This window comes from Charadrius vociferus, unplaced genomic scaffold (assembly GCF_000708025.1).
Source record: "Charadrius vociferus isolate BGI_N301 unplaced genomic scaffold, ASM70802v2 scaffold477, whole genome shotgun sequence".
Taxonomy (NCBI): Eukaryota; Metazoa; Chordata; class Aves; order Charadriiformes; family Charadriidae; genus Charadrius; species Charadrius vociferus.
Genome location: NW_009649449.1, coordinates 1,261,233 through 1,287,471, shown reverse-complemented (window position 1 = coordinate 1,287,471; position 26,239 = coordinate 1,261,233). Strand labels below are relative to the sequence as shown.

General features: G+C 40.0%; 2 protein-coding genes across 2 annotated transcripts in view; one reads left to right on the top strand and one right to left on the bottom strand.

The window, feature by feature from the left end:
- Positions 1-2,962, top strand: part of PIK3CD (phosphatidylinositol-4,5-bisphosphate 3-kinase, catalytic subunit delta) — a 19,987-nt gene extending 17,025 nt beyond the window's left edge. The window contains 4 exon segments of the mRNA XM_009889566.1: positions 1-66; positions 1,726-1,871; positions 2,129-2,261; positions 2,825-2,962. The exon segment at positions 1-66 is cut by the window's left edge and continues 16 nt beyond it. Coding sequence (XP_009887868.1) covers positions 1-66; positions 1,726-1,871; positions 2,129-2,261; positions 2,825-2,962 — 483 coding nt within the window.
- Positions 2,963-7,937: 4,975 nt separating this feature from the next.
- The window catches only part of CLSTN1 (calsyntenin 1), a 30,811-nt gene continuing 12,509 nt past the window's right edge, over positions 7,938-26,239 (bottom strand). The window contains exons 6-19 of the mRNA XM_009889648.1: positions 26,057-26,206; positions 25,773-25,958; positions 24,363-24,611; positions 22,502-22,623; positions 20,852-21,014; positions 18,642-18,692; positions 16,641-16,798; positions 15,831-15,979; positions 15,091-15,317; positions 14,497-14,667; positions 13,757-13,902; positions 12,157-12,292; positions 11,255-11,439; positions 7,938-10,567 (exon numbers count right to left, since the gene is read on the bottom strand). Of these exons, the coding sequence (XP_009887950.1) occupies positions 10,373-10,567; positions 11,255-11,439; positions 12,157-12,292; positions 13,757-13,902; positions 14,497-14,667; positions 15,091-15,317; positions 15,831-15,979; positions 16,641-16,798; positions 18,642-18,692; positions 20,852-21,014; positions 22,502-22,623; positions 24,363-24,611; positions 25,773-25,958; positions 26,057-26,206 (2,288 nt within the window). The 3' untranslated portion in view covers positions 7,938-10,372. The remainder of the gene's footprint in view (positions 10,568-11,254; positions 11,440-12,156; positions 12,293-13,756; positions 13,903-14,496; positions 14,668-15,090; positions 15,318-15,830; positions 15,980-16,640; positions 16,799-18,641; positions 18,693-20,851; positions 21,015-22,501; positions 22,624-24,362; positions 24,612-25,772; positions 25,959-26,056; positions 26,207-26,239) is intronic.

The window sequence follows — 26,239 nt, the reverse complement described above, 5'->3', positions numbered from 1 at the left end:
GCAACGTATGTGCTGGGGATAGGTGACCGGCACAGCGATAACATCATGATCCGGGAAACTGGACAGGTATGGAGAATCACTGCTGCTGCTGAAGTACTCAAAGAGGGGCGTGAGTGCTACTTAGCATCTACAGACACATCCCAGTGCAATCCCTCTGCTAAGGAATGTACCTTCAGCTGAGAGGCAGACTGGACAAATGTTCTCAATAGCTTCTATCATTAAAAGGGGTAAATACAGTTTTATAATTTGAATTACAATTCCATAAGCATCACTGCCATCAGCTGCTGCTGTTAATACCCACTTTGAAATTACAATGGAGCAATTTGTACCTCTCAGACCTAAAATTGTCTGCAGATGCAAACTCAAGCACTGTGCTTATCAGTCTGAAGACCTACTTGGCTTCAGCAGAGTCACAAATCATTTGTAGTTCCTCCTAGAAAAAATGTTTCTGGTTTTTCAATGAATGCAAGTGATCAGCATGGTTCTAATTTCACATTGATACCTGTACTGATTCCTTTACTTCTCTATTCCACAAGAATAGCTATCAGAGTTTATGTCTTCCAAACAGTGTATGAGAAGACAAAGGGCAAAACTAGGAAAAAGAAAATCCCTTTGGTAACAGGACATGTACTGAACTACATGGGTAATATTTTGGTAACAGGGGAAGTCTGAGCTGTCTTTCTTGTTTAATTGTGAATTCTACAAAGCCTAAAACAACCCTGTGTTAGAGGGTGCAAGGTGGGTCTCCTGCAGGTCCAGTGAAGTCAAGTAGTTAGTTAATATTTGAGAGAAATTGGTTGCTGATGTTTTGAGACTTGTATCTCTCAGGCATGCACAACTGCCTGGCTGCACTCTGTGCAACATCCCACTCTTCTACCTCTTACTCCTGTAAATCCAGCAGTCATGATCAAAGAAACCTCATAGTGCCTTTGTTTGGGGTCACAGCAGAGACAGAGACGCTGTGTCATTTGCTAACAAGACACTAACCTCTCCATGGGCTGTGACTAGCAGCAGCCCCTATCTAGGACTGACTCTTCTCCCCCTTAAAAAAAATGCTGGGCAGGGAGGGAGTTTGCAAAACTGTTTTGCAGAGGAGAGGCCGCTCAGTTATTTGTCCGCTTGGGGGAGCTGATGCCCTGCGGTGTACAGCCCTGGGGTTTGTACGTCGGGTTTACAACAGCTCTGCAAAATTGCCCTGGTGTGCAAGGCTCTGCACGCCATCCTCCTTCCCATCGCTGCACTAATGGTGCAACAGCTTCACTCGGCTTGCTAGTACAAGAAAAAAAAAAAAAAGGGAGGGGGGATAAAACCCACCTTACCTGAGCAAGTAATATGTTGGAGCAACTCTGAAACAGGACATCTTCTTTCCACGCACCGCCTGGGACTGCAGCCTGCGCTGGCAGGGTGCCTGCTGTAGTTCTCTTTCTGCTTCTACTAGTGACACACTAAGGCCTTGCAAAAACCAGAAATTTCTTCAGATATACAAAGTACTGAAGAGGTAAGTACCTTTCCTGTCCAATCCAACATCCAATTACAGCAGAGAATATCTCAGCAAGTAAACATTGCCTCTTTTCCCAAAGGAGTGCCATGGGAGAGGTCATTTTTCTCTCTCCCAAAATCCCAAGGCCAGTATCTCTTGACTACAGTCACTGTGAAGAGAACTCAACATTGATCAGCTAAAATAGGTACTATTCTGAAAGCAATTTTTTTCTTCTTTATTTTCAGCTATTCCATATTGATTTTGGTCACTTTCTGGGGAACTTCAAGACTAAATTTGGTATTAATAGAGAACGAGTTCCTTTCATCTTAACCTACGACTTCGTGCATGTCATCCAGCAAGGAAAAACTAACAACAATGAGAAGTTTGAAAGGTAAGTGTTAGCAGTTAAACTTGACTTAAGCTTTTTAAGCTCTGAATTTTCAGAAGTTATTTCCACCAGTGATATGTAGCCTATAGCTGTCTGTACACACGAAAGCAAATAATTGATTATCTACTTGTTAGAGAAGGTGAAGGAGCTTGGTAATCATCAATGCAGACAGCAGGGTTCAGGCTAATACCTAGTCTTGCTTTATAAAACGGTGTAGCTGGCAGTCTTCATTCCTTTGTTTCATCTTCCTTTCCAAACAGATTCAGGGGTTATTGTGAGAAAGCCTATATGATCCTGAGGCGCCACGGTCTTCTCTTCCTGCACTTGTTTGCACTGATGAAAGCTGCTGGCCTGCCAGAACTCAGCTGCTCTAAGGACATTCAGTATCTAAAGGTAAGAGAAGCAGAGTCCAGATACGGTTAAAACTGAATACCTGATTTGTAGCTCAGTGAGGAGGAGTTCGGTGTGGAAGGGTGCATTCTTTGAAGCAAACGAGCTCCAAAAATCCTGAGTAGACATCCAATGTTCATGCACAGATCAGAAATGCTTGATAGTGGTGCTTGGGAAATAACTTCCAATTGCTCAGCACAAAGGCAGTTGGTACCTGGTAGACCCAGCTCGCAGGGAAGGAGACAGGGTGCTCTGGTTGTGTATCGTTCCCAGCTTGCCTCTTCAATGGGAACAACCTAGCGCCGGCCGACCAAAAGACAGTAGCTTTGTGCAAGAGCACTACAACCCTACTCTCTCCCTACTCTCAGCATAAGAGTAGGGTGCGTGTATTTATCAGAATGAAAAACCTTGTGTAACTACAGTAACTATTTAAAACAATTAATGGCTACTCATTGCCTACTTGGTGCTCCTTTCAATGGAGTAACTTCTTAGTGAGTAAACACTTAGTTAAGCAGTTCAGTTGTGCTTTCAGTGAGGCTACACTGATTTCTGCCTTTTACCTTCAGGATTCCCTCGCTCTTGGGAAGACAGATGAAGAGGCACTGAAGCACTTCAGACTGAAGTTTAATGAAGCCCTGCGAGAGAGCTGGAAAACCAAAGTGAACTGGTTGGCACACAACGTATCCAAAGATAACAGACAGTAGAGCAACATCAGCCTGCGCACTTGCTCCCAGAGGATGTAATACCTGCACTGAGTCCAGCAATTGTAGACAGGATTTAAAGACTGACGAATGTTGCCATGTTGAAGGTCCTGCACCTGCATTCCCAGAGATCAGACGTTTCTGCATGACTGAAAAACTGTTGGACTGTCATCAGCTGCCTAATCATGTCTGCTGTAGATCTTTGAGGGAGAAGGGAGAGACGTGAGGCAATAAAATTACTGCATACAGTGAAAGGTAGGTAGATGTACTGTATCCTTAAGAACTTAAGCTTCAAATACATCTTCTAATGGAAGCGTTCCGGCAGTTGCAACATCCTTCCAGTGTGTTGATGTGTCCGTTTCTATTTTCTTGAAAATCTAGCTGAACACTGAGAACCTGCTATCCCTGTAGCTCTTGTACTATAGCCCATGTTCTAGATCCCCACCAGTACAGCTCAGAGGCATTAACTTCACATGATCGCTCCTCCTGCCCTGTTTCAGTGTACCCCAAGGCAGGTCAGCTTGAATCCCCACTGAAGCTGTCTTGGACAAATTCTTTTACCCTGCATTGTGACAGGGTAAAAATATCCATGCTGTCGCATTACTTTGTCTGCTACAGAGACCAAAGTGTTCCTCTGAAACTGAACTGGAACCCATCTATTGCTGTTAAAAAACTGATGCCACAAGAACACGCTTGGATTGGCCGATGAGTTTCGTATTTTTCTTTGCTTTCCTAAGTCAGACTTTAGTTGAGCCTCAAGCTGTTCTGGGTTTCTGCGTTTATACTGTTTTTAAGCCTGAAAACAGTAAGATTGCATTTTCAAAATTGGCATGTAATGTTGGTTGCTACATGTGCCTCCTGTTGGGGTACGCTGGAGCTCGTTTGCCACCTGGTTTCCCTGTAATACATGCGTGCAGGGCGCTGACCTACACCTACGATCCAACACCACAATTCCAGTGTCAGCTGGGACAGATGGTGCGATTCTGTGCCGAAGTTACTCTGCCAGTCTGCCTTCCTGCGTGAGGCTAGGGGAGTGCCAGAGGAGGGGGTTTAGCACTGAAACGCACACTTAAAGGAAATTGTATCTCAACTCTGATCTTCTCACAAATCCATTCCTTGTTCCTTTCCACCATCTTCCTCCTCTCAACCACGGTATGTGACTCTGTCTGCTGTTGGAGCTGGTGGGCCAAGACTGTGTCTGTAAGGGGGTTCAGCCAGAGAACAAGCTGCGGTCATCTGTGCTGGTACCTAAATCGGGACAAACCGTCTGCTCCAGCCTCCTCCTGTTCTCACTGTTGCCTCCATCTCCTTCCCAAGCAGAATCTGTCCCATCTCCCACGAGGTGCTGTAATCAGTCATCTATTTCTACTCACGTGTCATGTTTTTATCTGCAGCTAGTGTCCTTACCTGGTGAGCAGTTGTGAGCACCGATGTTGCACAGGGACAGGTGAACAGGAGCCACTGCTGCTGCTCAGTGCCTCACGTGAGGCGCATCGAGCAGCCACAGCCCATGGGTCATGCTGGAAAATAGGTGGGAGTAGGGTGGTTCGTACCCACTTCCTTTAGCAGTTCCCTGGGGTGCTTCCTTCCGTTTCCCTGTATTCCACAACAGCAGGTTCCTGCGGAGGTGCTGTATCATTCCTACCATTTAAAGAACAGCGTAGTCTAATCTCCAAGACACCCCTGAAGCCGAATCCTGTATTTGATTTGTGTGTCCTTAACTACGTTGAGCAACATTCTTTTACTCACAGAACTGTTTAAATTTTAAACTGTTTTACTTACTCTTACTTATGTAGGTAAAAAAATTCCAGGCCTTTCAGATCCTGTTTCTGAAGTGATGAGCTGCATGTATTGTCAAATGATGGACTGCGCTCTTATGTAAATTTAGCTTTCACATCTGGTTTAAAATTCCCACAAAATCAGTGAGTTTAGGACTGAGACTGAACAGTCCTGTTTATTCTTCCTAAATCTTCCCTGTCGTGGAAAGAATTGGATTTGACAGTATTTTTGCATCCAGCACATAGGTACAACTCTTTCCTACTTCCAGCTCTTTCTAGTACTTTAAAATTAAGCCTGCTGCCTTATACTTGCTGTTTAAGTCCACTTTTTTTTTTTTTAACAAGGACAAGTTCAAATATATTTGTTCTTCATCAGCTGTACAGCTAAGCTAACACTGCCTTAAAAAAAGTAGCTTCTACCTGAAGCAGAAATGAGTAGTAGTAGGTAATAGCAGGTTTGGTCTGTGAGTGGAATATGAAATGCCTTTAATAAACTCTTCCCTCGTTACCTTCACGTAGGTATTAGCAGTTATGATTGCGAGTTATGCTGTTGCTAATTTAAATTCTGATTTAAAGTACATACTGTTTCTTTTCATAAAAGAGATTATGCTATGAAGTCTATTCTATACTGTTTTGTATATATTGATATAAACCAGGTTGCCTCTCATAGAGCACCTGTTACTAGAAGCAGCAGTGATATAGAAGACAACCCATTTTAACTGTATATAATCCCTGGAGAGCCCCTTTTTCTACCCCTTTCAGATACTGTACATGACCCAGAAGTGGCCAGAACATTTCAAGGTAGAATGGCATGTGCCCTTCCAAGTGACCCAATCACTTACTAACATTCCTCTGTAGTTCTTCAGCATATCGTTTAATAGTAAGTAATACTGAAAGTGTGTTTGCAGCAAGTAAGGGTTTTTAGAAGTACTGCTGCTTCTAGAGATGAGACTAAAAGAAACTTCCTGTAGTCTTTGAGTATTGTCCTCCATGGAAGTTGAGCTCTCTGCAATATACTGCCAATTACTGTCACTGATGTGCTTCTCGTGAGTCAAGCATATTATTCACTGTTTTGACCTGAACAGCAGATAGTGGTCACACATTTAAAATTAATCTTAAAACAGTGAATCCATATTTGCAATTGTAAGTATATTATGAATATGCAATTTTAAGTACAGTATTTTGAAACTGATCTGGTCAACAAATTACTAGCGTAAACCATCAGACTTTTTTTTTTTAACCTGTTTTAAGTATTGGAAGGGCAATTTTCCTTTCCTGTGCCAAATTACATAGCCCCATGCTTCACAGGCTAAGGAGGGTGCTGGGTGTCACACTTTAAATCAGGAGTAGGAAGATGCTTCTATCTCTTACATCCAGTAAGAAAACCCCGTGCCACAAGGGCTTGGACAAACGCACGTTTCTGTGGGGCAGCAGAGGTGTCAGCTGCCCCACCGCAACCGACAGCGAGTCTGTGCTGTCACAGCACGATGCTGCTCTTACCCCATCTGATGACTGCGTTGCTTATTCCCACTCCCAAAAAAAAAACAGCTCACATGATGCTTCTCCCCATTTAACGGGCAGGACTAACGTGCACACACCGAGTGCCCGGTGAGCACCTTGTTTGTGGATTGAACCTTTGTGTCACCTACCCTTTAGAGTGACGCTTTTACAAGGTTCCACCGTTGTTCTCTAACGATTTGATGCCATCTCTTGTAATTCTTTGAGTTATTTTTTTTAAGAGCCAGATTTGCAGAGCCCAAGCGTTCTGCATCCAAGCTTAATGGAACACATAGAAAACTTACCCCAGTTGTGTGATCCTCCTGAAATACTAGAAAGGCAATGCAAAAACGAAAACAGAAGCCAAACACAAACTGTAACAGTTGTTCTGAAAATCCTGCAGGGTTTAGAGCTCTTTGCATCCTAATCATATTGTGAGAAAACAGCACGGCACCCCTCTGCAGCAGAGGTTTATGACCTCTTTGCGTTCCCTCCCGTGGGGTGGTACGCCCAGACTCTGCTTGCAGAGTTGCCCATGGCCATGCAACTTTGCTCTATTTTAGAGAACAGATAAATGTGGCTATTTCTTTCCTTACGGAACTACTTTACAGACCATAAAGTATGCAGAACTATCATCAGGCCCAACACAAGCTGAGATGCACTAAAACCACAACCTCAGTGGTAGTTTGTCCATTCTCGTGGCAGGGAAGAAACAAACTGCAATTCTGTAACTGTAAAAGCAATTCCTGTAGATTGCCACAAACCGATAATCGGGATCCTGCCTGTCGTGCCGCTGCCAGGCAGCCTCACCTGGCAATTCCCGAGTCCCTCTCAGGCACTTGGTTTGCCGGCTCGCAGCAGTTCACACCTTCAGCTGTTGCGCCCGTGGTGTTTCCAGAAAACTCAGGCCCTAATAGAGTTTTACAGAAGTACAAAGCAGCAGTGGCTCATGTCATCTGTCCTTCAACTTTAGAAGTGCAATAAAACAAAGCTCTATCAGTGTAAACTCCAAGAAAAGAGCAAAAACGGTGTTTCTCAATCCAGCAGAGTTTTACAGAGATGTTACTTCATCTAGAAAATGGACTTACCTACCAGAAGTAAAAACATCAATGAGTCATCAAAGTGGACCTCCTTCCTCGTAGGCCACTTGAATGAAACAGATGCTGTATCGGGTCAAAGAGCCTCTGACTCCAAATTTAGAAAGCAGCAGCTCACCTGGCAGTTTCCAGCAAGCTGAATTGTACTGAAGATGGAAACTCAAATCACTCTCAAAAGTACTACATTTCACTAAAAATAAACAGCTTCTGATTTTATAAATATGCTTAAAGTTATATCCCTATTTCTATTTATTTAGAGATGTTTCTGTGATTATTTTTTAAGTCTGTACAAACTGATTGTGCTTATTCTGTTGCCTTTGAAAAAAAGAAGTATTTTTTTAAGCCAAACCATGGTTCTGTAAGAAGAGAATGTTTACATGTTTAATTGTTCAGTTGCTTTAGGTACATGTTTTGTAAGTCAAAAAGAATAAAACAAATGATTGATAAATTGTACACATACATGCTGCTGAAGTCTTTCTATGCTTGAGAGATTAACGAAAACAAAACAAACCTCTTCTCCTGCCACCAGCAGAGGGAAATGAAGACATGGTTAATGGAACTTGATTCAACTTTGTGCCATTTGGTAAGAAAGAAATGCAAACAACCTTTAGAACCAGAAATTTATTGTAGCTTATAGACTTTCCAAACTGACCTGTTACCAATATACACATCTGAAAAGTTATACCCATAGTGGCTACAAACTGCATCAGGACATTTACAACCTTTCAGTATTACCATTAAGTCATGATCAGTTTTGGTCTAAAATACAGCAGCTACAGCAACAGTATATGGAAGGGTAAGTCTTCTACACATTAACACAGGACAACTGTCAGACATAAGTTAAAAGTTTCCCAGTTTACTTAAAACTAGCAGTTATATTACCACATAAGTAGTCAAAACCATTTCCCCATTTTAGAAATCTAAAATTTTACATAAAAAAAAACAACCCCCAAAACGGTAAGCTAGTTGTGTGGGTTCCCTTCCCTGCTTCCAGGTCCATCTACTATTGTAAAAGGCACTCCGCAGTCAAGCGTTACCCCAGATAAAACCCACCATCAGATCCCATTACACACATCACTAGGTGGGTATAGGTCTGCACTGAAAATCAAAACTATAGAAACACTTGGATCGATGCTTATCTTTTATCCCGTTGAATTACGGCCCTCTGTGCCCCACCCTTTGGCTTGCTTGTTGCTCCTCTAGCACGCTCACCCGGCGCAACGCTTCCCTGCTGCGTACGGTCAGGCAGTAACCAGCCTGCTACGAGACGGGGGGGCTGTGCACCTACAACAAAGGCAGACTACACACACGATCAAAAACCAGAACTTTGCTTACCGTGCTGAGGAGCGAATGGAGTCCTAGTCTCCTGTTACAAGCAAAACAAGTTACGCTTTTTAATCCACCTCCAAATGTAAAAATCAAGTAAGAGAGATTCATTATTCAAGGCTCTGCATAAGACCAAATCAAGTTAAATAAATGAGACCTGCCTTACCAAAAACCTAGCACTCTCCACCATGGGGTCATAACTTACTTTTCGTACCTTTCAGCTATTTCTTTAGAAAAGTCCTTTGCAATTCCAAGTTAGAACTTTGATCAGAAACAACCAAAATCATCTGGACTTGGAATAATATTCACATGATTCCCAAGGTTTTCTGGTTGGCTAGTTTATGCTATAGCTTTTCACCAGCAGGAAAACACAATTACTAAGTGTAAACAAAGGCTTAATACACCAACAGTCCAAGTTACTGTACAAGGGGCTACAGGGAATGAGCAGGAGTGTGTTTAATAGAAATCAAATCAGCTATGCCCCAAACCCTCCCGCTACCAAATTAGAAAAACTGAACAGCCAAAAAAACCACCCCAAAATACCTCTCTATGTAGACTGGTAGCCAGGGTGCACAGGTACACGGGTCTCAGGCTTTCCAGCTCCAGTTACCATTGTAACCACCGGTCAACTAAATGAATGGTCCACCCCGTCGGCAGTATGACCAGAGCGGCACTGCACTACAGGCAGCCTCGCTGTAATTAATAGGAGCTGTGGCAACACACCACAGCAACAGCACACTCATTTGCCCACCATCCAAGTAGTGTTTTTTCCCCTTATGCTAAGCCTTAATTGGAGAAAAAGAAAAAAAAGGAAAAAACAAAGGAAAAAACCCAGACAACTGTATTGCACAGGGCAGCTGAACCTCTGCAGAGGTCCTAAAGCCTTTACAATTTCTCACAAGCTTGTCTGTTCCCTCTGCAAAAATAAAGGAGATAAAAGAAAAGAAAAAAAATTAAAGAAAAAACAGAGCGGGGCATGAGCAAACATGGCAGTCACGGCCAATGACACCGTATTACTGAAACATCTACACTAGATAACTGTGCCCGTGCTCCTGCTGCAGTAGTATGAGACTTGTAATATTTCATGCTGCATGATTTTTTTACTTTAGCATGTTTTAAACCCCAATCCCTGTTTTCACTACCACAAATGACATAATTACATAATTCCAATATATTTACAAAATATTAAAAAGTCTGTTAATCTTCTACGTATTAACCTCATTCTGCCACTTTACACATGCACTAATTTTGGGGAAAAAATTAAAAGAAATCAACAGGCTGAAATGAGCAGCTTTACCCTTTGTCAACAAGCAATCTTTGCATCTTTTAGAAAGAGAAAAAGGAACAAAGCCAAGTTTGTTTCACTGAGCAAAAAAAAGACAGTTCAGAAATTCATGTGCAATGGCTACAGATCTGTAGAGTCACTGAGCTGAGATGACACGAAGAAAAAAAGTGCAAGGTGGTTCCTCACATAGCGTAAAAAAAATCCAGTCACTGAGGGATGGCTGAAGGAAAGGAGGCGCTAACTACAATTCTAGGAACAGCAGCAGGAACTAGCCGACATAACACAAACACTGGGATGTGTGTGGGTTCAATCTACTGGCCAGAATGACTTTTTTTTTTTTTTTAAACACCATGAATCCTCGGTAACAATGGAGTGTATTACAGTGGCGTCTTCTAGAGCAGAAACACAACGACAAAGGGAACAGCTAGAATCAATAACTGAGGGTAGAGTCATCCCATTCCAGCTGTTGCTGTCTATTGACATTCTGTTGGTCCTCCTCCTGCTCTCCCTCTTCCTCCTCACTGCTTTCAGACTCTGCACTGGTGATGTCATCTTCTTCTCCATCTTCACTTTCTTCTTCCTCTTCCTCCTCTTCCTCTTCGCTGCTGTGTTGATCCTCATAAGTCTGTTGAGACAGAAATTAGCTGTTGGTATCATACTGGCTGAAATTCTGTTCATTCTTTTGAATCCAGGCACAAGGCACTATACTGAGGAAGAGCTATTACAGATTCCTTACTGGTTTTAGATGTTCAGCAGTAATTAGGCAACTAGGAAAGAAGAAGGAAGTAGCGCTCTTTAAAATAGCTTTGTAACATCACTGTCAATCCTGTCACTCTAAACAAACCAATTCTGAAGTCTGATCCAGTACTGGATTCTACAGGAAAAGGATCTTGCGGTAGGGTCACACAAATAGTATTAAGGTTGCACATCTTGTTCCCAATATTCTAAAAATTCAGATGTCAACCACAGCAGAAGGAAACATCATAAACACAGATGTTTCGACAATAAGTTCTTGCAACTTTGGAAAAAAGCAGACCATGGTTAAGGTAATGTGCAGCACGACAAACATTAGTGTTTGGACACTGACCCATAAAACCCAATTACATATCATGAAGCTGTAAACCACACAAGATCCCAAACGTAACTGCTCTTGAGAGTTGTCACTTTGGCACACTCATTAAAAATTCACAGTTAATGTCTCTACTCTGTGTTCTGTGGTTGTTCTTGCTCTACTGCTCTGTCTGTGCACAATCATGCCCATTACAGCTGGGAAAGGGCATTTTTTGGTTAAGTGCTGAGACACCAACTTTACCTCCATGGGGTTCACAGTGATGGTCAAAGCAGAGTCATCCCAGTCCATCTCATTTTCCTTTCCAGTATCCTGGTCACGCATTGTTCTCTGATGTGCAGCTCGAATTCGGAACACTCCCAGAATAATCATAAAAACCAGGAAACTGACACAAACGACAATCACAACAGTGGCTGTACTTGGGACAACTGCAACAAGAAAATAAAAGGAGTTTCTTAGGTGATACTGATAAGTAACTCTTATACAATGCTAATAACTATTCCTCTGTTCCCATCACCTCCAAGAAGGAAATGGCAGTATACAAATATTATATGTAGCTACACAGAGGCAGTTTGTCTAAGGCGACCTAAAAAAAGTCAGCTGGAGAATAAGAACTAAAACTTAGTTCCTTAAGTGTAATAACATCAATCTGAAGGACTGACAACACATGGAAGGCAGATTCCACCACACACAGAGACTCCCTTCTAAAATCCCTATTTTATTTCCTCTCACATCCTACATCCATGCTGAATTAATAATTAAAACAGAAAGGACAGATACCACGACTCATCAAGGGAATAACGGTGCAGTTCCCTCATGCCATTCAGAAGAAATGCTGTCCCAGTTCCTCACAGTCCTTTATCGAATCTCTTACAGTCCCCTCCAGCCTAGTACACCTCCCATTTTCCAACGTACACACACCAACACAAAGCTCTCCTGGCAGGGAAAGATACTGCCTAGATCTCTAGTAATCCACTCCTCCCTGCCTGGCAACAGCAGAACAGCACCGAGTAGCTGCCTGGATTATTAGTCCACCACATCGGTTTAAACTCTGGGGAACAAACCTCTCTGCAGCAAGAAGCCTCTGTGACAGTTTAACACCAAAAAAAAACCCCAGCTGAACTTCAGTGACCGGGAACTCTTACCTGAAAATGGATGAGGGTTAGCCAAGTTGTGGCCAGAGAGATCAACAAATGTATGATGCACCGGATGAACAAACTGTGGTTGTGCAGCTATGTGATTAGCATGTTCAACAGGGTTAGCTGTGTGGATAACATTCACCTAGGAACAAAAAGAAAATGTCAAATTCCAGAACTCCAGAAATGCAACAGTTCACTTCTGAAGACAGACAGACAAAGAAAAAATAAAATAAAATTTTAAAAATAATATTAAAAAAAAAAAAATCTATTTCCCAGAGCAGGAATCCAATTCTCCTTCAACACAGCAATGGCTTTTCTCAGGGGACAATCATCCCCATCAGTAGCTCCTCATATATTACAATTCCTTGTGATAAACCCCTTCATTTTCACAGCTCTCAGATCTGTTTATGTGTCTGGCACGTTTGTGTACAAACACCAGTTTTTCAGAATAAAACACATAAAGCCAGTTTCTTTTCAAATTTGGCAGCCAGCTATTTTAATCCCAGATTTTCTTATTCTGCTGTATAAGTTCAGGTAACATCAAAGGAAAAAAATATATTACAGTTCAAGGGCTAAGAGAAAACTAGTCTTTAAAGTTTAACCCACACTTAGAATAGCCAGCTTTCAGGTACAACTGCGAGCTCATCATTTGCACAGCTTATTTATTGTTTCCTTGCCAAACAAGCAGAGCTAAATATACCCCTCCTGTGGCAGAACACTGTGATACAGCGTACCTGACCAGCTGCATAACAGGAAGAGAGCACGTTTACTACTGAACAAGGAAAGCATTTCCAGTTTGGCAAGATCGCAGCTCAAGCTCACAGAATTTCCTCAGGAAACAAAACCACATTACTTAACACAAAACCTTCTATTCTGCAACACAGAAGGCTGCCAAGCCCACCGTAACACCCAACTAGTGGTAAACACAATTAACTTCACTGTCATCCCTTTGGCCAGCTTGAAAATGCAAAAACTCAAGCTCATAGCTGAAAGATGCGGATACACATGACAGTTCCTCTCAATAAAAGTAACTTCACATTCCAGCACCTGAAATTTTAGTGCCCTTTATGTTATCTTCTGCTGTCAGAAGATAAGTGTACGAAGTCATAAGTAACCCGTATTCTACTGCAGAGGAAATGCAGCTTTAGCCTGTCTGTGCTCTTACATAAGCTCTTGGTATCAGTGATTTAAGTATCACACAAGGAAAACAGTGACACGCCCAGCAAGATCGTTTGCAGAATGCTAGAAGTTATACACGAAGGCCACTCAAGTCTACTCTTACTCTATTTGCTAGTTTTTTGCTAAATTAATATGCTGTCTTTCCAATTCAACCTTTTTGCCTTCACACTTCCATTAGCCATATTATTTCTTCTACAACACAAGTTTCACCTCTGTTGAGGAAGCCTTATTTAAAGCTGAAATGAAGGATTACGAACACATTTATATATAAAATCCATCCTGAAATGCATACATTTACTAACATTTATTTACAGGACAAAAATCTAAATCAGTAATTGATGAATTATCTATCAGTTGAGGCAATAGCTGATCCTCGTAGCCACACACGCTCTAAAACTTCTCAGAGCGATCGGATTAGCTTACATACCTCCACTTTAAACTCGTTGCTGACATAGCGTCCATTAAGCTCAGAACAGACTAATTTGAACTTTCTGTCAAAGAGAGAAACAGTGTGCCAATTTCTGTAGCGTATCAAATGCAAGACTTCTTCATAACTAGCCATAGTATCAACCCCTGTGGAGAGAAATAAACAAGTAAAGTCATTGCTTTGCAAAAGACAAGTACAACATCATATACTCGACACTTATTGCTCCCTTTCTTCAAGTAAGTTTTCTTGGCTGACAAATTTTCAGTTAGTTGAAAAGAGTAACACCATAGACACATACGTAGCTCCACTGAAATTCTGTGGATTGATATTGTGACACAATCCCAGACCCAGTTAGTCTTTAAAGGGATTCTTGGAGCCTTTCTTTCAAATACATTAACAGATTCCGAATATAAAATGGGAAGGACTGGTGCATGCTCCTAGGCACTGGACTATCTGTGCAAGGAACAAGCCTTTTCTGGGCAAAGTGTACTTCATTTCCACAGCCCAGAGGTAACCTGAACTCTGGGACATGAGAGAAGAACAGCAAGGAGGTTCTAGAACGAGGTATGTTCTAGAATCACAGATTTCCAAAAATAGTTGTAACACCTCTGAGCTTGAAATTCCTGTCCAAAACGACGTATCTGCAGTAAGGTGTTACAAACCAACTCTCTAGCACACTGTTCCCATTATCACCGTCTTCAGACCCTTCCTAGAAAAACAGCAGAAGCAGCAACCCCTACCTGTGATTATCATGCCCAGGTTGGAACTACTCATCTCAATGCCTTTCTGCTGCAATCGGGTCATGTCAATCTCCAGGCTTTCTTGTTCCTGATTTAGTTCCTCTCCTAGCACTGTCACCTCACATGTATCCAGGTTATGCATGATCTCTTCAGATACCAATGACTCTTGTACTAAAACGCAGAGAGAAAAAGCCAAAGAGGTAAGCAGAAACAAAGGTTAGGTAGAGAAGAGCCCAGGAGCTGTAAAACGTCACATGCAAACTCAACTCTTCTTCCAGAACAAATATTAAGATCTGGGCCTGAATTAAAGAGAGCGAGTATTCATAACATAATGATTAAAAAAACCAAAACACAAAACAAGGAATATTTACATGGAGGTAACAGCCTCGTCTTACTACCATTTCAAGGTAAATTTTTGTCAGCCCAGAGCAAAATATCTACACCTTCTCAGAAGAGATATACATCTCTTTTCCCCTACTAGATTCTGTATTAAAAGAGAAATCCACACCTCTTTACAAGAGGAAGAACCTCCAATGTGATTGTAGAAAGGGGTGAGGATAGGCAACAGTCCTAAGCAGAAAAGGATGTTGTTACCTGTGGGATCTTCATCTCCATCTCCCTCTGGCTCCACCTCCCGTGTAATGGTGCTTATTATGCGAAGCTCAGGAAAGAGGGAAACACCCTCAGAACTCTCAAACTCTGAAGCAGAGCGGGCAAAATGGTTGATGCCACTAAGGCTGATTTTCGGTTCCTCTGGTTGCAGGACCATTACATACCCCTCCACAGAAGGAATGGAGACGCAGGCCTCTTCATTGAAACATCTATGAGAAACAGAAGCAGTTTTGCACAGTCAAGGAGACTATGTGAGAGAGAGGCACAATTACGCAGAGTAATTGCTTTATAAATTTTTAAAAAGCTCTCTCTCAGACCCAAGAGTCTCAGATAAATTCATCAACTGCGTTGGAAAGTAAGAATTCCCCACCAAGGGAGCAATCTTACAATTAATTTTTACTTACCGTTAACATTTGGCCCCATTTTCTACGCTATGACTAACAGCCACAGATAACACCTTTAAAGGCGGCTGTGACACTGGAGACATACTCCCAGCATACCCTTGCAAATAATATTTGCCTATCCTCCACACTCCACACACTCCTTACTACATTCTCAGCAAGAAAATAAGAATGCTGGTGTAGAAAACATGGGCCGTATTCAAATGTGTGATGGTTACATACAGCAAGACTCCTTTGTTTATCACAGCTGAGATACAGGAACATTGTTCCAGGCTTCAGCATCACTGTACAGAGATGTATTATTTCAGCTCTATGACATACTTGACAACACTGGTGATTTTAAGCCTCCGAATCCCAGGTGTTGGGAACTGGCGGGAATTCAGATAGGAAATGTGCTGCATGGCCTTATCAACTCTGTCAATATCATCCCCCTCTACAGTCAGTGTTGACTGACTTGGGTTCATGTGGATCTGAAACAACAGAAAAAAATAAGAGCATTCTCAAACAGTAATACGACTGGGTAATTAGAACTGGAAGTTCAGCACTGCTCAGCCTGCTTAAGTGCTAGGACAATTCCATCTGTATTCAAAGCAGTAAGGCCATTATTTACTGGCCTTGTAGTACACAGTAACTTCCCTAGTCCCTTCCTTATTCCAGTCAAGCATATTTAGTGTTTCATCCTTTAAGAAAAAATCTAGGCACTTATCATAGATCTGATGTGAAGATTCTAGTGTTACAGAAGAGAGACAGCTGATATAAAGGAGAAGTTTAGCTCTGTTCACACAACCTTGATATTAAAGAAAGGCATGCAAGTTAGTCTCATTTCACTAAGCTACTCGTTAAGAACCTTTACCTTTTATTAGACAACCTTGTTTAGTTTGTAAAACAGAGGCGTACAAACATGGAATTCCTCTTCAAGGCTTAAACAGAACACGGTAACTTCATTCTTAAACTCCACTAAGCCCATGTCTATACAAGAAAGATTTCCTAGTTTTCATGTAATTTTAATGCAAAACGTCGCAATAGACTAGCTTGTTTTATTTGGGACACCCCTACTAACTCTGCCAGCAAAACTTGTAACTATTATCATGCATATTATACATGCTCCCCTTCATTCACATCCGACCTTACCTTCACGCCTTTGCCAACACCATCAGCCATTTGCAAATCCAGTCCCTCTTTGCAAGTATATAGGCAATCTATCACCTTCTTGTTTTCCAGTTTACCAGAACGGATCATCAAACCCGCCAGATTGCCTCGGAAAAACTGCGCCATGTGGAGTTCACCACCTTCACAAAGGGAAGAGGGAGAAATCTTTATGCATTTTGAATTTTTTTTTTCTTTTGCAAAACAACAAATAGGCCTTCTGGTACCACAAAGCATTATAGACATGCGGGTTAGTTTTTATCCATTCTGGGTGTTAACCTTGTGATTATGTTCAAGCATAAAGAAAAAAATTAAACAGTTCACCATGCATATGGCCTTCAAAACAGGTGTGGCCATCTTGAACTGTGAAACTAAGGGTAATATTTCCATAACAAACATTTCTAAAGAAATTGCCCACACAGCGAGGTGGCGTTCTTCAGAGATGAAAGACAGAACCAATGAGATGAACTATGAGACCCGAATCTTCATGTTGAGGTAACGCCTCCTCCTAGTCAGTTCTCTACAGAACAGGCAATGCCCATCAGCACAGCAGACAACAACATCCTCCCTCTAGATGTTAATCTACATCTAAACCAACCACTACAGGCTCTCTTTACACTCAAAGGATAGAAAGAAACTTTACAAAGTGATTCAGCTCATTTCAAGAAAAGGTGTTTAAGAGCTTAGTGCTCCCCTCTAAAGCTGCCGCCTTCTTGGCATGGGCTCAAAGGAGCAGTTTAGACTCAGGTAACTCATTTTTAGATATCGGAGTTAAGTCCGATGAATTGGAACCCACTAAGGCCCTTATTGCTTAGATTTTTTGAAGATGACATCACGATGACCATCTAGTCTATAACTTGCTAAACAATGGGGGTCACAGAACACCACCTGCAAATTTGCATTTCAAGGTCATCACTCGCTAAGCTACCAGATTTTTAGAAAGATATCTAAGCTAGTTTTAAAGATTCTAAGTGATAAAAGATCCCTGGCATAACTCAGTAAGATTTTCAGTAGTGAATTGTCCTGTTACAAATGACATTATTTATATACCTAATTATATACTAGGTATTATAAATATATAATATATATTATTATAAATATATATATTTATATACCTAACTATACATTAGGTTTGTACAGTTCCAGCTTCTAGCCCCTGGATTCTGTTATAACCTTGCCAAATTAAAATGTGACGCACAGCTAGAAACCTCTTGTCAATTATATCTAGACTATTCCAGGAATTCCTAAGCTTTACAGAAAGAGTACATATCTTGAATACACCTTTTAGAAACAAACACTAATTTTAAGTGCCTCAACTCAAGGCATAAAATCCAGCAAATTATCACTAAAAGTGTCTAGGAAAATAAAAGCCTGTAGCCAACCTGAACCACCTGGTAGCCAAAGCTTTTATGCCCATTCACTGTAAATAGAACTCTATATCAATTTCCGATAAAGTGAGTATCCATTGTAAATTGCAGGTCTGTCTTTGAGTTACATACAAGCAACCTCACCTAAATATGAAACTGCTCTTGAGTGGGGAGCAGAGCTACCTGACTTCCAGAGGTCCTTCCCAATCTACTGAGTAATTGTATGATACACACCCCCCCCCCCCCCATACATAGATATGCATATATTTATAGGAATGAGGTGCATTTATGTTTTCACAAAACTGGATTAAAGAAATTATAGCTGATATTTTACACCAGTAACTTATTTTACACCACTGCAATCAACGGTTGCAGATTTGTACATGGATGTGCATTTGGGTGCAACAAAAAAAAAAAAAACCAAAAAGAAAGCAAAAAAAAAAAAAATCAGCTGATGAAGCTCTGGAAATAGAAGCACAATGAAGAAACAAGCCTAGGAGAGGATTACGTGAAGGTCAATGGCCCGAATGCAATGCCTGCATTTCATGCTGTGTGCGAGATGAAGCAATGTCTTGGCTTAAAAATGAAATAAAACAGTAGGGAAAAAAACTCCAGCAACCTGCAGAGGTCTCAGGCACAGTTTCATTGTCATTTTCATTTCCTGCATATTCTGTAGAAAAGCAAGACAAAGAATAGGACAATAGGGAAAGGACCAAGTAGTTATAATTTGGCAAACTCTCTTATCACAGAAAATACACAGCAGCACTTCCCCCAAAAGTCTGCTTATACGTGACCCAGCGTCTCAAGGATTAGGAGTTCTTTGAACACTAATAGCTGCTATGCAGGGAAGAAGCATCACTATGTTGTTGCAAGAACATAACATTCATCACAAGACAACTTGAAGAGCCCCATACACAAGTTGCACTAAAAACAGTCACACTGGAGAACACTGACCACAGGTACTCAATCTCACGCAAATCACTATTAGTAATGAGATACAGGTCTATCAACTGGCTCGATTTATTTTATCCTCTCTCAACTGCTAAAGGGGAAATTAAGGTGAGATCCAGCCTGTATCAGCAAATCACCAGAAGGTATTAAATGGTGATCAAAAGGAGCCATTTACCAACACGGATTTTTTTATTGTAACAATAGTGTTATATGTATTAAGGAGTCAATTTATCAGATAGGGAGGGAACCACCAAAAATGAAAAACAGCTTTTAATCTTTTAAAAGAAATTTTTCAAAAGCATAACATCTCTCTCTCCTTAGAGGTGAGCTGTACATATAACTCAGAGCAGCCCGATTTATTTTAAAATTTTGGTAAGATAAAGAGGATGGACTTAAGCACTAGCTTCGCTCCTTTGGCATTCTTTTTGTCCCCCGTGTTCCAATTCCCTAAAAATTAGGCTTTTGGTGTAATTTTTAAGAGATAGTGCCTCAAGTTTTTGTATTCCACACTTTTAATGCTCCTATTTCAGTCTGCTGTCATTAAAAAGAAAATTCATGTTAGAAGAACTTACAGAATCATATAATGGTGCCAATATGAAAGCACAGGAGTTTTTAAATGAAATGTATATGCTTTTGTTAGGATGCAGAACATACATGGAAGCCACTATGCAACCCATACACTTAGCTGGAACAGAGTTTCCAAGCTCCATTTCTTGAAAACCAGCCACTATAGCTTCCCTTTGAGCTAGAAGAGAGTTGGAAAGTCACAAACAGAATGAGATGAATTATGAAGAAAATAATTAATTGACTCAAAGGAAGTGACAACAGAATGAATTTAGCACTGAAATAACATTAATACTGAAAGATAGTGAAGTCAGAAAGTAGTAAATTTGATGGAGAGGATATTTTGATAATCCAACCTTCATTCACACCTCAGAGCCTTAAAACTCAAAGAGAAAAGAGACATTATAAGACAGAAGACTTAATTTGATTAAAATGTTTCAAAGCTTTCCATTTGTCATTCATTCACAAGCTACTTTTATGAATTATTGCAGACTGCAACTACAGTCTATATTTTGAACTACAATAAAACATGAATTATTTAACACTGTCTTATCTCTGACCGAAAAAGATCAGCTTTATTCCAGCTAGGGTGTAATTTAATCAGCAAGGAAACATTTCAGTTCAGGACTATGAAGCAAGAGCTTTGTTACAAAGATCTCTGGTCATCAGCCTCCACGTTCAGATGCATTCTTCTCCTTTTTCTCAAGCTTTGAAGAGTATATTTCATAAGTATTAAAGCACATGAATCAGTATTTCATAACTTGCAGAACGTAATGTTTTAAATGATAGTCTGCATACAATAAAGCAGATGCTTTGTATGTTTCTTTTTATAAGCAGAAATGGCAAAATACCCAAAAGACTGCATCCCTGTGTTGCTTAGCTGAATTGTCTGCTGGTCATGCTTCCATTTATGAGAATGTGTTTTCCACAATATGCTTTTTCCTCCTACTTGAAATTAAGTGTTCTGCTTAGTAACCTGAAGTAGATGATGTAGTCTTACAACCATTATTAAAAAAAGAAAAGCTATCTATATTCCCATGGTTACCACAAAAGTTACTTTGATGGAATGCTGCTTGGTGAGTAGCTTTGTATTTTATACAGATCTGTGGCCACCGAGCAAAAACACAGTCACGGAAAAAAAACGACTAAAAAAGGAAATACGTGATACTACCTAGGAGCAAAACCAATCCGCAAATGACAATACAAGCCATCTTTCACACACTAAAAGGACCTGCTATGTACTTCTAGGCTAACCACAAAGATTTCATTTTAAAAAAAAGTTAATTAAAAGTATTAGCAATTGTAAACAGTTACCTTGCCAACATGCTCCAACCACTAGCTGCGTTTCTATCTTTGAAGGATGAAGTGGGTAATCCTCAGTCACTGGGAAAGGATCATATGAAACACCATCTACGTAAAGAGTTACCGCAGGAAATTCAACACTGAGGACATAATGATGCCACTCTTTGTCACACACCTGAGTAAAGAAAGTTTTAAAAACACTACTTTATTTTTTTTTAATTACAGTTCAAGTACAGTTGAGTAAGTGATCTGATGCACATTTTGCATATACGTATATGCAGACATACCAACAACTTATAAGCCTGTATGTTTCACACACATGGCACACATCTGAAAAAAGCAAACGTCAAATGTTTATAGTTTCTTTTCTTCTATTGCCAATATAGAAAGCCACATGTATTTCCGTTCCTTTAATTTTTATAGTATCTAATAACAGCACATTTAAATTTAAAAATACAGACCCACATGCAAGCACAGTCTGAAACACTGTTATAAGACATTACTTGGCAAAGGACCTGTATTTGCTGAGAGCGATTGTTTAGAAAAAAAACGTGACCACTTTGAATAGAAAAAAGTCCTCCATGACAGAATTATTTATAGTGAAAGTCGATTAGTTTTTGCAAAGTAACCATCTTCTAATAAGGACATATATGGGCATTTTACCATCAAAACAGTATACACTGCCCTGCGCAGAAAATAAGTTCAAGTTAGCTATGTTAGAAAGTAACTCATTGTTTAGGTAACTGGCAAAACAGACCTGTAATAGTAACCTAAAGCAACTAAAAGCACCTTTATAAATTTACAGATATAGAGGGTTATTTTATCACTCAGATCCAAAGGGCTGGAAAAGCACACAAAATACTTAGTCCCTTCTGTCTCATTCTTCATGGTCATAACATCATGAATTCATAGATGTAAGTTCTGCAGATCTTAGTAGGACCAAAGTGAAGATTAGTTATTACAGCCGTCACTTTCAAATCTAAAATAATTAAGAGTACACGACTGAAAGAATACAACCAGACAGCTCCTCCCTGCAAACAGGAAGCATAAACTACCTGCATCCCCCAGAGGCCTATTAACTCTATTATTGTGGAGTAAAAATTAATTAAGAAAACCGATTTGTAGCTACTGCTTGGCATGTTTAAAAAGTCACAAATTCTATTTCAGAGTGAAAAAGGATTAAGAAGATAAGTTCTTCTGCTATCCTATTAACAGTTTGATCTGCAAAAATGTTGCATGCTCAGAAGTACTTTAATGCTATAAACAAACTGGAATACTTCTTGCTTTCTCATGCACAGTACCTTACAGGGTATTTTAGTGAAGATAACTGATATCACAGCTAGAAGACTGACATTGTATTTTCACATATAAATCCACATTTTACTGCCTTTCAGGACAATTACTTTGTTTCATGACTATTCCACTGGGTTTAATAAAACCACTAAAGCAGTATGATATATTAAAGACAAAGAGGTATAAGGTATGGCTGACAGTATCTCTGACACTTGTTCACAAATAAAGTATTGTTGGGTTCTATAAGACATGACATGAGGACTCTGGAGCTGCAAAAAGTATTTATTAATAATTATACTATCAGTGAGTTTAGTCTCCAATGATTTTCACTGCATTCTAATGTCCTACCAACGGTCCTTCCAAACTTACTTGATTTAGCTTCCAGTGAAATTCAGCAGGTTTGTATGTTTTTCCCTCTGAAGGATCTTGGCGGAAGAGGAAAACAAGTCGGCAGTTGTGTACATAGAGCGCGTAGTGGTGCCGGTTCATATCTGTACAAGAGTTTTAATTAATATCATTATTTTCTGTAAACCTTAAGAACTCCACAAAATTCACCTGATCTGTAATTTCATAGGTAAATCCCCAAGTAACTGATAGGAAGAAACAAATGTAGAAGTAAATCAGGCGAGTTAAGAGGAATGAGGAACATTTGTAATAGTAATTAGGGCAAACACTCCTGAACAACCCATGAGTAATACTACACTGTACAACAAATAGACATGTCTATCTCAAAATCCAATCTAAACCAGGGTATAGGACTAAAGACTCACGGAGACAAACCTGTCAGCAGGAGAAAAAGGAAAAGAGCTCTATTTGCGATAGAAGGGCCTTTTTGTTACAAATGAGTAGCTTCTACTGCATCTAGTTACTGGTTTGGAACACGTATACAGGCTAGCAGGTGGACATGCTTTCCTAAGAAAAAACTGTATAGTCGTAGCTCTAAAGGATTTAAAATAAATACAGAGGTGAGATGCTAGAGAAACAGGTAAGAAGAAGGAAAAGAAACATTTATCTACATCATCTATTCCATGGCACGGATGAGTCAAGAAAGGAGGGAATGAAAAAAAACTAAAATCATGTCAATCTTTCAGCCTGACAGCATTAAATCTGACTGTATTGTTCCAGCGCAACACATTTTAAAATTGCCTCCCTCCAACAAACCTAGTTCCAGTCTTTCAATATTGTATAATATACCACTGAAATAAATGCAAATGGTATTTCTACTACCAAAAACTATCTGTCGCAAAAATTATATAGTTAGGTCAAACCAAGGAATAAAAAAGGAAAATTTGTTTTAAAGGTCTGCTTCTTTAAACCAGAAAAAACTGTATTTACATTTGCCTTTTTTTCTCCAGTTCACTAACTTCCGTGAATCCACAGTTTTGGGTTTTGATTAACAAAAATGGGTGAAGGTAGGGAAGAGAGGAGAATATTTGTACCTGGTTCTGAATGACAGTCACTTTTCTCCTGTTCAAACAAATGCTTTTAGGATCTAACAAATACTGTTAAACCTTTCTTATTTTCAAATAAAATTTAATTAAGAGTGAGGGCTGCTGTGTTTGCTCTATATTCAGCAGTTTCCTTTGAAAAATCTAGCAGCATTTTAAATAAAGTATCTTTCTAATACACTGAACAAATCCACTGCTCCAGCTAACAAAGAGAAGAACTCCTCTACCTCCATTAGACAGCAGTTATGGAAACAGGGTTATCAGATTTTCTTCTTATTAATAGTATCTACAAAATGTTTGCGTCTGTAGCATTCACAGAGACTGAAAAAAAAAAAACTTCCTCACTGGAGAAAGAGAAACTACCACCTCCTAGGAAAAAAAAAGATAGAGCAAATATATATATAGTAGCAAATGCTGCCACTAAATCTGACATATGCATCAGTATGAGGCAGCATCAAGAACAGGGCTATCTTTGGAGACGCAAAATCGAGACTGCATTGCCAGAATAAGTCATCTACCATGGCAAAAAGAAATGCATAATATAAATTGAAATAGAATTAGAAAAACAAGTCTGCCTAATCTGAAGCTAAACAATCTAAGGCCATACCTTTACAGGCAAGCACAATGAAGAGCAGCTTTTACAGCCCACTCCATTTCACTTCCAAGAAAAAAAACAACCTAGAGAAAAAACCTTAAGGTTCTCACAGATGCCGCCACAGCATATAAAAACAAATAAACAAAACCCAACAATGAACCTGTTTATATCTGAAGTATTGACAAACCTGTCTTGTCTGAATTGCACAGAATTGTCTCTTTCTCTTTGGTTCCAGGCCCATGCCTCATCCATACCGAAATCATGAAGGGCTCTTTTAGATTGACTGTGACAACGCCATCTGGAATCTTCACAGCTTGTGTGCCGTTAAATTCAAACACTTGGTCACTGTCATGACCATTATCAGTAGGAAGTCCTATTGTCCAGTTAGCAGCACTACTTGGAGGGGGAAGTAGCTCAGCTGTGCCAGAAGCAGCACCTACAATAAAAACACTCCAATGAAAAAAAAACATAGAAACTAAAAAGATCACAGCTAGTTTCAAACCAAACTGATCTCCTAAGCACTAATTTTTCAGCACCAACCATCAGGATTATGCACTACCGTCACACAACAAGCAATTCTCCTTTTAAATAATGTGGCACTAATAATAGACATCTAATACCACGATGACTTCCATAAATTTAACTTCTGGGTAGACAGCTAATCTCACTGAAAGTGTTTTGCTCACTACCGCTGCAGCTGTAGAACCTTATTTTGTCTCTATCTCAGGAACCATTACATTAATGCCACTTGTCCCTCAGGCCCATGAACATGATGCCCTTCTCTTGACACTATACTAGTCGTAAGGCTAATATCCATCCAGTTGAATAGAGCTGCATAACATCATAGTCAGGAGCAAAGATACCCAGCAGGTACTCAGCTTGCTGCTTTTCCCCCCACTTAAAGCCTAAATCATTAACGTCACAGTGACCTAGTCAGGGAATAGCTTAGGACTTGCCTGGATGTCTGGGGTTAGACCGTATTCACACTTTCAACTAACTTCAACTGAAGTTGAAGACATAAATAATTAGTGCGAATTTGTCCTGTAATCAAAATTCTTTCATATTGGCTACAAAGGATTCATAAACTTTTCATGAGACCTTTAACTGCAGCATACATGGATGCCAAGGTGCCCTTTATTCCTAGGGCAAGCACAATACAAATTTAACTGATGCAAGTAAACTTTTTTCCCCAACTGCACTTTCTTAGTTTTCCCATCTACTTTTTCACCATGTATTTCTTACATTGCATCCTTCACATCCATCATGCCTCAGTAGAACAGAGAGGTTTTAATGGCTATACCCTTCCGCATATACAACATTCTTTCAGATCTTGAACATCAACCTCATGTGAAGGAAACTACTAGTCTATATAAGCTAGTGGAGACACAGAAGAAAGATTCTTTACTGCATTTGAGAATTGTTTTAAAAGTCACCTTCAGCCAACTTCATGCTTTTTATTGCCTGCTAGGAAAAGAGGTGGACGAAACTACACGCAAATGAAGACCATATCTACTCACTGATTTGTGGTCTAACATAATATTTAAAGAAAAACTAATAAGCAAGACAGACCACTTTATTTTAGCAAAAGCATTCTTACCACAGAGTCTGTGAATGGATTTCTCAGAGTAGGTGTCTCTATCACAGCCTTTACCAATATGGTTGGTTTCTAGTTCAACCGTTGCTTGAATTGAGGTTATTGGCTCATCACATGTCTCCAAACGCATACTGGGGAAGAGCGCTAACGAACCAGTACCAGGCTCATATTCTATTCTTTTGCTCCAACCTGTGTATTTATCCAAAGAAACAATATTAAAAACCTCTTATGTTTAACTGAAGGTACTGACAAATGCTAAAAGCAGACAAGAAAGAGATGAAACTAACCTTGCCAGCCAGGCTTGCATGTAGGCTTAATGCTAATTTTAACCAACACATCCTCAGCAGCTCTCTTCTTCCCACAGTCGTACGCTGTTACTGTCAGTTTATACTGATGTTCTTTACCATAGTTTAACTTTTCTGTGTTTTTTATATAACCTGACACACACACAAAAAAAAGCAATAATCAGA